Below are 11,646 nucleotides of genomic sequence, written 5' to 3' on the forward strand. Positions count from 1 at the left end.
TTCACCATGTTGGTCAGGATGGTCTCAATCTCTTGACCTCATGATCCACCTGCCTCAGCCTCCCGAAGTGCTGGGATTACAGGCAAGAGCCACTGCACCCAGCTATCTCATTAATTTTCAAAAAATATCTACAACTTAAAGCAAAATATAGTAAAACACCTCAAAATGCAGTCTGGAGACCAAGCACTACTTGCATCTAGACTTCCATGTGAGTGTGTGTGCACACATGCATGGGGGTATGTTTGCATGTGTGGACACTATATGCCCAAAGCTGAGTGCTTCAGACTCACACACATCTCCATACCATCTGCTTAGCTCTTTTTTGACCTGCATTGCTCCTGCCTCATCAATTTGTAGATATCCTGTTCCTCTGCATTTCTTTATTTGACTTCAAATGTAGTCACTGGAAGTTGGACCCAAGAGAACAAAGGATATGAATTTCAAAGGGTCAAATTTTCAATTTCCTATTTAGTATTCCAGTTACATTATGCCTAATATAACTTAAAAAAATACTGGGGTTTAACTGAAACTTCTCCCTCAAAATCACTTGATTCAAACTATAGGACATGCCGACACTATTCTAAATTCTATAGTCAGCTCATCTACCAACATTTTACGCACCTGGCTCAGCATTTAACCGGCAGCTGTTAAGGAATTCGGCTGAGAAATAGATATCAACATCACAGAAAAACATCAAGACCTCTCCCTTGTCCCAAGCTCGGGCACCCACATTTAGTCCTCGTCCACGATTAAATTCTTCATTCAATGAGACCAAGGTGTAATTGTGAAAATTAGACTCACTATGAGGAAAGCACACACAACAAATGATAAGTCCCACTTAAAGTTACCAATTTTCTTCCTTCAACACAGCTTACAAAATATGTTTTACACTTCAAATATTTGATTATATTGGTTCTACATTCACACAGGGAAAGAAAATCCCAGCTTCATGTGTATGAATATCATCAGGGAGAGATATTCACCAAATGCCCACATTTGAGGTACATTTTGGTGGTATGAGGCTCCAAAAGTGTTAAAGTGGCCACTGCCCTTTGGAATCTTAAACACCTTCTGGGGAGATGAAAAATACACAAATGGAAAAATAGCTGTAATGTCTGTTAAATAATGCATTCTAATTGGATAACACACACAAAGATCACTCTCCTCCTGCATCTGTTGGGTCTTTGCACACATGTCCCCTTATCAGAGGGATCCTCCCTAATACTACTTGAGAAGCAGCTCCGACCTCCCAGTCCTTCATCTCCATCCTCTTCCTCAGCTGTTTTCCTTTATATTGTCAGATATGTTTGTTCCAGTGTCTTTTCCACTCTGTGGGAGCAGGGATTTTGTTTTGTTAGTTACTACGGACAGTGTCCCCTGATAGAGTAGGAGTTCAATAAATAGTTGCTGAATGAATGAATGAACAGCAGTTCTAAAAAATACATTGCTCATGTCTGGAGTAGTTAAATAAGATGTTAGAAGTGGAACGTGAGTTATGCCTTGGTTAAAATGTTGAATTCAGTGGTGAGCGTAAAGGTCATTCAAGAGAATTATTCCCAAAGGCAAAGAGGTAAGAATGTAGAAAGCATTTTAGAGAAAAGGGATCAGACAAATCAGATTGGTACAAAAGGACCCTAAAATGGGAACAGTGAGATAAGGGTCAAAGGAATCTTAAAATGGGAACAATGAGAGAAGAGTCAGACAGAAAAGTACCTCCCATGCAAGGTTAAAGAAATCGGTCAGTATCCTAAAGGTAAAGAGAATCAGCAGGGCTTTTCTGCTAGGGCAGTGGTTCTCACAGTGAGGCCCCCAAACCCACAGCATCAGCTTCCCGTGGCAACGTGTTAGAGAAGCAAACTCTCAGACTACACCCAGACCCACTGAATCAGATGCTAGGGCTGGAGCCAAGCTTCTACATTTTCACAAGTCCTCCTGGTAACTCTGGCACTGAAGTTGGAGAACCACTTACTGCAGCCTAATCAAAAAAGTAACATTTTAGGAGGATTATGCTTACAACAGTACAGAATGGGTAATAGAGAGATGGAAAAAAGGCTCAAATAGTGCATGGAATGGACTCCAAGTGCTCTGAGTGCCTAAGACTCTTTCCCCCATCTAAAGGATTATAAATCTCTCCTCTGTTGGGTGAAAACTGCCCACTGCCACCCCACATACTCAGCATCAAGTGGAGGCACTGATCACAGAATACCCCTCACTCTCTGCCCACCCCAACCACAGTAATTTCCTAGGGGTGGGGACCAGGCTTAAGCTGGGCCAGTCCCAATACCCCCACCCCACCTGGCCATAGTGATTGGCTCAAGAGTGGGCAAAATGTCCTTCCCTGGGATTTTCTCAACTGGAGCTGGGAGAAAGCTCTTTCCTCTCTGATGGCAAAGCTGAGAAGATGTGAGCCCAGAGCCGCCAACAGTCATATCCCTCACCATGTGGAAGAAGCCAATCTGCAACAGGAGAATGAAGTCAACATGCAGAGAAAAACAGACAAGGAGACAAGAGAATTTTGATGGTATTCAAGTCTCTGGTTCCAATCCCTGAGAAACCAGAGTTGTTTTGATTTTCTTCCCCAAATTTGGTTGTAACAATCCCTTTATTTCTGGGAGGTATGCAAGATTCTTCAATACTGCTCCTATTTTCCTTAAGTAAGCTCAAGGTAGGTTTACACCATTTGCCACAGAAGTGTCTTGACAATACTTCAGTATTACCAGTGTGAGCTCGTGGCACTCAGTAGGTGATCTAAAAACACTAAGGAGGGAGAGGAAGGGAAGAAATGGAGGAATGGGGAACCAGGGTTAGGGTGGTGGCAGTAGCAAGGAAGAGACAGAGAAGAGGTCTTGTGAAGTAAGTAGGAACTAACTGATTAGAGGTAATTGGAGGCAAAGAATAAGTAAAAGACTGTGGCTCTCAGAAGTCATGCCCAGGGGATGGTGAAAATGGTTTTACTCTGAGCTGATAGAGGGCCATCAGCAGGAAGAGCTGGTGTATGGAAGGGGAAGACAGTGAGTCGTGTCTATATATATCAAGGCTCTGAGAATCCCTGCAGGTCAGGGACTCAGATTCATCCATATATGCCCACTCTTCTTCCAACTACGCCAGACTCCCAAGCAGTGTACCTGGAACACAGTAGGTAGGACTCAATGAATGTTAGTTGAATGATTTGAGAAGAACGGCTGATCAAATCTGGGCTCTTGGCAAATGGCCACAACTGGCAGAAAGGTAAAGAAGCAAGTAAAGGATACAGAGTTGGTGTAACCGGTTAGAGATGATAATCAACCTAATAGTTTACATTACATATACTTACATTTACAAAATAGTTACATTTTACAAACATAAGAAGAACATTTTAAGATGGAAATACTGGTTAGGTTGTCAAAGGTAAAGAAGCAATGAAAAAGAATAACAGAAAAGAATTTGGCAATTAAGTCGTATCTTTGGGCCCATGATTTAGAAAGAAAAAGACTGAGAAGCTACAGAATAATTAAGTACTAAGGGATTACTAATTCATCCATTCAAACCTCTGAGCATCTACTATGTGCCAGGTACTGTATGACTTGCTTAGTTATGAACTACTGTCTTGTGATGTTGAGCTGTGAAAGGACAGAAACGTAATGGTAGCGGCTGGGCACTTCAGAGTTGAGTGGGAGTTTCTTAAGGATATGGGAGACCTTGGCACTGTTAGCAGGGGGAGAAGGAGCCTGAGGAAATGGAAGGAAAGAAAGGTGACAAAAAAAGAGACAAGTTCAGAAGATGATTATGTCAAAGTGAAGGAATTAGATTTAAACAAAGGGAAAGCACCAGCAAATACACAGAAGGTGAATGGGCCAGAGAGAGCATCCTGATCATGCCAAGCTGCCTGTAAGCAGGGAAGGGAAGTTGAGTCATGTAGGGTTGCATGTGAAATGAGGAACTTATCATCACCACAACCACCCGCATGCTCAGCCAACTTTTAAATAATAGTTACTAAAAATTATTAACTCATTACATATCTGAAATTCTCTTTTAGCAGTGTTATATATCAAGGACTTTGCTGTGGATGTGGTTCACCAACCTTGTGACAGATTCTAGGATGGACTTGACTTTAGACAGTCCTTCTTTGCCAAAATATACCACTGTGAGATGAATCTTCTTGTCTTGATGAATACAAACATCCCTAACAGAAGTGAAAAATAAAGTTTATTCAGGAAAACATGAGGCACTATTTATTCAGAAAGCAACCACATGAAGCTTTAACAAGAAAATGAGGCATTACTGACACAATAGTAAACATAAAAGTGGCAATACTGATGAATTATGGAAGACACAAGATCTATGCCTGAATGGGTGCACCCCTTGGAGACCCATGGAAGCAGTCTGACATTGTTGCCATATTTCAAAACATTTTTTGAACTTTTGCTTTTGGATTGCTTTCAGAAGCAAATCACAAGCTGTTCAAGGAAATAAACTCAATTGGTTCAAAACCAAATAAATAAATACTGATCTTTTGGATTAAGAGTCATTTTGTCTTCAGACTGGCTAATTCCAAAAATTATAACTATCATTAAAGAATAATATTTGCCATGACTGAGATTACTTACTGTAAATAATAATGTGGCCTTTGAAAGTAATTCCAAGACAGGCAATAAAAAAAATGCTTTAGGAAATCAGATCTCAAGTGAGCTATTTGGAACAGTAAATCTCACTTGCAAGTATGACTGCCAGACATTCAGTTGCAGAACAGTTTTAATTAACCTTTTAAATCCAACAATTTCAATATGAGAATAAAGACTAGGATCACAAAGCATTAAAACTAGTATATCAAAGTATCTAAAACATTAAAAATATTAAAGTATTAAAAACATGGAAACTGTTAAATCAAAAAGCAGCATTTTCCACAAATAGTTTTCATAATGTGTAGATAATTATTTAACCCTTCAGCATTTTAAAATATCCAAATTTGATAACATAAAAAAACCTTTACACATTCTCTGCTTTGCAAGATGAAATAACTTTCTCCAACTTTTAGTTTAATGTTTGTATTTCTAAATGTATTTCAGTTAAAAAACTGAACTCATTCTCAAGGGGATTTTCTTGTGAGACACCAGTATTCTATGTCTTGATTGGAGTGGTGGTTCGCGAGTGTATACATTTGTCAAAAGACATTAAATCCCAGCCTGGACAACATGGCAAGACCCCCTCTCTACAAAGTTGTACAGAATAAAAAAGATGGCATGCACCTGTGGTCCCAGCTACTTGGGAGGCTGAGGCAGAGGATTACTTGAGCCCAGGAGGTTGAGGCTGCAGTGAACTGTGCTCACTCCACTGCATCCTAGCCTGGGTGACAGAGTGAGACCTTGTCTCAAAAACAAAAAAAAAGAGTCATGATACCCATATCCTTAAAATATGCGGATTTTACTGCATGTAAATTATACCTTAGTAAAGTTGATTTTTTAAAAATTCAACTTGTCTTAAAATGAATTCACAATTATCAAGGCCATCAAATTTAGTTTCTAATAGGTGTCACTCAATTTATTTCATAGTTCAAATTGTCTATAACACAATACACTACACATGCTTTAAAAAAAGAGAGAATATAAAAAAAATAAAGTTCCCCTAAAGCCTATAAAATTATTCTAAGTAATTAAAATCAGTGAAGATAAATTAAGGAAATCTGAGTAAAATGTGATTTTTTTTTAGGAGAATGTAGCTGAATCGTTAAGCCCTGACAGTTACCTGAAGTTCTGCATAAACTGTACAAATGCTTCAGTTCTTTCAGCAAGTGGCACAATGATATTAATAATTGATCTAGTGATGTCAATCATCTCACTCTTCACTTTCATGAGAGGTCCAAAAGGGCGGAAGAGGGTCACATGTCTATATTCCATAAGGTCTGCTTTCTTAAAAAAGAGTTCATACTGCGTGCCCTTATCTCTCTCAGTGCGATAATAACCTAAAGGTTAGGAACAAAGACATCTCCATGTCAAAGTTTACAAATTCAATGGGAAGACAGATTTTACTCACTTAAGTATTAAACCAGACCCGCAGGATTTTTACCTATTTGTGAAAATATTTATCCCCACTGCACAATCAGTAACAATTACTCCCTTAAAAGAAAAGGAAAGGTTAAAAAAAAAAAAGTTCACTGTTCTGTTATTTTATTCAATCTATAAAATATACTACGAATGACAATTATTCCTTTTTACATATGACTTTTTAAAAATACTAGAGCCTATCAATATGGTAACCATGAAAAATAAAGACATTACTTCTAGCAATATTAAAATCTAGACCCAAGAGTCAAAATTTCTATTGGTTTAGGTCAACTAAAAGAAATCTAGTGCCTTCATGTCAGTTATGTGATATAAAGAGTGCCATGTGGTCTCAATTTTGAGGATAGGGCCAGTCTAGTGAAGGAGACAGAAAAATAGACAAATAATAACAATAGAGTGCTATGTGATATATATATCTGTATATATATGTGTGCATACATACACACATATAAAATCACTGACTAGAGTGAAGTCAGACAAAGAAAAATTGGTACAGACATAAACACAGTGATTTGAGATGCCTTTGAGAGAAAAGCATGAGTATCTACAAGGCAATCTGATTGTTTTGTTTTTTTAGGTGGAGTCTCACTCTGTCACCAGGCTGGAGTGCAGTGGTGCAATCTTGGCTCACTGCAACCTCCACCTCCCAGGTTCAAGCAATTCTTCTGCCTCAGCCTCCTGAGTAGCTGGGACTACAGGCAGGCGCCACCACGTGGCCTAGCTAATTTTTGTATTTTTAGTAGAGACGGGGTTTCACCATGTTGGCCAGGATGGTCTTGATCTCTCGACCTCATGATCTGCCCGCCTTGGCCTCCCAAAGTGCTGGAATTACAGGTGTGAGCCACCGTGCCCAGTCGCAATCTGATTTTTAAGTGTGGCACTCAGGAGACAGAAGGTTAGACTTACAGATGTGTGAGTCACTCAGTCAATATCTGGGTATAAAAAGGTGAATAAATTAGACTTGGTCCCAACCCTCCTGAGGCTTACAGTTTAGTAGGAAGCATAAGCCTGGAAATGGGCAACGCCACATACTGTGACAAGCAGTATGAATGTACAGGTGACAAGAGCACACAGAAGTACTGCTGTCTTAGACTTGAGGTTGCAGATGACTTCTCAGAAGAGTGATATCTGAGCTAAAGTCTAGAAGAGGGATAGGAATTAGCTGTCATTACTAATTATTAGTAATTACTCTCCCTGCAGTGGGCAGAAGATGTGTATAAGAGACAGGAACCCAGGAGGTTGAGGCTGCAGTGAACTGTGCTCACTCCACTGCATCCTAGCCTGGGTGACAGAGTGAGACCTTGTCTCAAAAACAAAAAAAAAGAGTCATGATACCCATATCCTTAAAATATGCGGATTTTACTGCATGTAAATTATACCTTAGTAAAGTTGATTTTTTAAAAATTCAACTTGTCTTAAAATGAATTCACAATTATCAAGGCCATCAAATTTAGTTTCTAATAGGTGTCACTCAATTTATTTCATAGTTCAAATTGTCTATAACACAATACACTACACATGCTTTAAAAAAAGAGAGAATATAAAAAAAATAAAGTTCCCCTAAAGCCTATAAAATTATTCTAAGTAATTACAATCAGTGAAGATAAATTAAGGAAATCTGAGTAAAATGTGATTTTTTTTTAGGAGAATGTAGCTGAATCGTTAAGCCCTGACAGTTACCTGAAGTTCTGCATAAACTGTACAAATGCTTCAGTTCTTTCAGCAAGTGGCACAATGATATTAATAATTGATCTAGTGATGTCAATCATCTCACTCTTCACTTTCATGAGAGGTCCAAAAGGGCGGAAGAGGGTCACATGTCTATATTCCATAAGGTCTGCTTTCTTAAAAAAGAGTTCATACTGCGTGCCCTTATCTCTCTCAGTGCGATAATAACCTAAAGGTTAGGAACAAAGACATCTCCATGTCAAAGTTTACAAATTCAATGGGAAGACAGATTTTACTCACTTAAGTATTAAACCAGACCCGCAGGATTTTTACCTATTTGTGAAAATATTTATCCCCACTGCACAATCAGTAACAATTACTCCCTTAAAAGAAAAGGAAAGGTTAAAAAAAAAAAAGTTCACTGTTCTGTTATTTTATTCAATCTATAAAATATACTACGAATGACAATTATTCCTTTTTACATATGACTTTTTAAAAATACTAGAGCCTATCAATATGGTAACCATGAAAAATAAAGACATTACTTCTAGCAATATTAAAATCTAGACCCAAGAGTCAAAATTTCTATTGGTTTAGGTCAACTAAAAGAAATCTAGTGCCTTCATGTCAGTTATGTGATATAAAGAGTGCCATGTGGTCTCAATTTTGAGGATAGGGCCAGTCTAGTGAAGGAGACAGAAAAATAGACAAATAATAACAATAGAGTGCTATGTGATATATATATCTGTATATATATGTGTGCATACATACACACATATAAAATCACTGACTAGAGTGAAGTCAGACAAAGAAAAATTGGTACAGACATAAACACAGTGATTTGAGATGCCTTTGAGAGAAAAGCATGAGTATCTACAAGGCAATCTGATTGTTTTGTTTTTTTAGGTGGAGTCTCACTCTGTCACCAGGCTGGAGTGCAGTGGTGCAATCTTGGCTCACTGCAACCTCCACCTCCCAGGTTCAAGCAATTCTTCTGCCTCAGCCTCCTGAGTAGCTGGGACTACAGGCAGGCGCCACCACGTGGCCTAGCTAATTTTTGTATTTTTAGTAGAGACGGGGTTTCACCATGTTGGCCAGGATGGTCTTGATCTCTCGACCTCATGATCTGCCCGCCTTGGCCTCCCAAAGTGCTGGAATTACAGGTGTGAGCCACCGTGCCCAGTCGCAATCTGATTTTTAAGTGTGGCACTCAGGAGACAGAAGGTTAGACTTACAGATGTGTGAGTCACTCAGTCAATATCTGGGTATAAAAAGGTGAATAAATTAGACTTGGTCCCAACCCTCCTGAGGCTTACAGTTTAGTAGGAAGCATAAGCCTGGAAATGGGCAACGCCACATACTGTGACAAGCAGTATGAATGTACAGGTGACAAGAGCACACAGAAGTACTGCTGTCTTAGACTTGAGGTTGCAGATGACTTCTCAGAAGAGTGATATCTGAGCTAAAGTCTAGAAGAGGGATAGGAATTAGCTGTCATTACTAATTATTAGTAATTACTCTCCCTGCAGTGGGCAGACAGTGGCACAGTAGAGGAAAGGTGAGGAACAGAATATGTTCCATGTAGAGAAAAATCCTGAAGTATCAGAATCCAAGGAGAGTTATAAGACAAAAGCAGGAGCTGCAGAATATAAAACTGGCAAAGCTCCCTTTCTTTTTAGTTAGAGCTGATGTGAGGACATTTTACGCATGTTACTTAGTTATTTCCTCCGCAGCTTCCGATTCTGCCATAAGCTACAAACATACAGTGAGAAGACAAAAAGCTGAGCTTGCAGAAAAATCAGAAGAGTTTTGAGAAAAATAATCCATCAAAAATGGCAGGAAGTGATAGCAGAAAAAAGAGGAGGCCACAAGGAAAGGCAGCTGCAATGCCACTGCAAAACATAATGCCCTCCCTGATGGCCTCCAAAGGCCTCGGTGTATTATAATAATGCTACCGTGCAGCAAGTGATGGCCATGATGATTTGGAGTCAAAAAGTCTACATGTGCTATACCAGGGGTCCCTAACCCCCGGGCCACAGACCGCTACTGGTCCGTGGCCTGATGGGAACTAGGCGGCACAGCAAGAGGTGAGTGATGGGAGCCTGGCAAGCATTACCGCCTGAGCTCCGCCTCCTGTCAGATCAGCGGCTGCACTGGATTCTCAAAGGAGCGCAAATTCTGTTGTGAACTGCGCATGCAAGGAATCTACACTGCATGCTCTTCATGAGAATCTAACTAATGCCAGATGATCTGAAGTGGAACAGTTTCACCCCAAAACCATCCTCACCATCCTATGGAAAAATTGTCACCAATGAAACCAGTCCCTGTTGCCAAAAAGGCTGGGGACCACTGTGATATACAGTTTATAGAATCAAGCAAAGAGAACTTTCAAGAAACATTTATTTTCAAAATGGTTTAAGTCAGCAATTAAATGTCTAGCAGTGAGTGTAAAGGTGTAAAGGAGATGGGTAGGGATATAGAATTATTACTGTTAATATCAATCAATAAGTATCTTAAATTTTATAGCAGTGTTCTTCAACCTCTGAGTCATATCCCATCTTGACACATAAAAATCCCATACCCTTTCTGAAATATGTATGAGGAAAACAGGTATTTCCTTACTTTTCCAAATGCCAAATATGCTTTTTAAACTATGTATGACCCCTTGTTCAGACAGACACTTCTCCTTCCTCCAATACGAAAAATAGCTAAGAGTCTACTAATATTTTCTTTATCAAACGGTTTTCAAGTTTTGAGTCTTAGTTTACACATTTTTAAAAACATAAAAAACACCGAGATCAGATAAGTAATATAAATCATACACATGCAACAAGAGCTGTTTTATTCTATTTCCCTAGTCCTTATTCTCCAATTTTATTATGATCTCATTATACCTTTTTCCAGAAGGCCACTTAAAATTCTTGGTGGAATGAAGTGCGAAAACTTTAAGTGTTTTAATACTGTGGACAATGACTGACTTATGTTACCAGCATACAATACTAGCATTTGTCTTACTAATATAATATTGACCAGTGTATTTTTCACATTACCTTCTATGAAGTCATTTTCATTAAATATCAGTTTCTCTCCAAGTGGACCCTCCTCATCTTCTTGTTCATCATCTTCATCAGGATTATTAATGACCTCCAAGCCAGCTTCAATAACTTCCACCAATTCATCTCGTTTGTCTTTTCTAACTGGCTTTTCTTCAGGATGGCGAGTGAGACCCATTTCCAATTGAAATACTTTCATTAAGGTAAAACTTTCAAAGGGAATGACCCCATACTCACTGGGTAGTTTGGCCCCTATGCTAACTTCAGCTTTGTCAATTTGGGAATGAAGAAACTCTAAAAGATCACTAGGTGCTTGCTCTTTGTTGCTCTGATAGCCTATGCCATTAGCCCCTACATTCTTTCTTTCTTGCAATGACCTCATCTTTTCACTCATTTCTTGTAACTCTTGTTTTAGTTGAGCAATTTGGCGTTTCAGACTGGTTGCCCTGGTCTGATAATGTTCTTCTTGTTCCTGTAGGAGGGCTTGATAATACTCTTTACCATAATTTTCCCCAACAACACCAGGAAGAGATGCATTTCCATCAGTCTGGGGGGCACATTCCAGGAGGTACATAAATAATACCAAACTGCAGAGCAAAGCAAGGCCCAACAGCAACCAGTGGGTCCGGGTGTGAAGAATCAGTCCTCTTCTAGGCATTCTTAATGTGTATTTGCCTAACAAAATAAGCTCTTTGTGTGTTCATACCTTTAGTAAAAAGTTATCAAAAATTAAAAACAAAATCAGAATTTCCATAAAAGGTACCCAAATAATTCTGCCGTAGCTTTAAGTTTTTCTTTCTTCAGCAGTCATGACTACTTGCAGAAATGGGAAGTTATGTATACTTTCTGTATTGTTACCATGATATCCAGAATAAAGCAATCTGACA

At 39.0% G+C, this 11,646-nt stretch overlaps 1 protein-coding gene across 3 annotated transcripts in view; it reads right to left on the minus strand.

Moving 5' to 3' along the window:
- The window catches only part of CSGALNACT2 (chondroitin sulfate N-acetylgalactosaminyltransferase 2), a 46,583-nt gene that overhangs the window by 18,608 nt on the left and 16,329 nt on the right, over positions 1 to 11,646 (minus strand). Inside the window, exons 3-6 of one of the 3 annotated variants that reach the window (XM_011973191.1) lie at positions 10,757 to 11,162; positions 7,719 to 7,935; positions 4,061 to 4,162; positions 622 to 800 (exon numbers count right to left, since the gene is read on the minus strand). In XM_011973191.1, coding sequence (XP_011828581.1) covers positions 622 to 800; positions 4,061 to 4,162; positions 7,719 to 7,935; positions 10,757 to 11,153 — 895 coding nt within the window. In that variant the 5' untranslated portion in view covers positions 11,154 to 11,162. Of the gene's footprint in view, positions 1 to 621; positions 801 to 4,060; positions 4,163 to 5,721; positions 5,858 to 7,718; positions 7,936 to 10,756; positions 11,641 to 11,646 lie in introns of those variants that run through there. The other 2 variants (XM_011973190.1, XM_011973192.1) reach the window with 2 other exon arrangements.

Source organism: Mandrillus leucophaeus, unplaced genomic scaffold (genome assembly GCF_000951045.1).
Source record: "Mandrillus leucophaeus isolate KB7577 unplaced genomic scaffold, Mleu.le_1.0 Scaffold1352, whole genome shotgun sequence".
NCBI classification, from domain to species: domain Eukaryota; kingdom Metazoa; phylum Chordata; class Mammalia; order Primates; family Cercopithecidae; genus Mandrillus; species Mandrillus leucophaeus.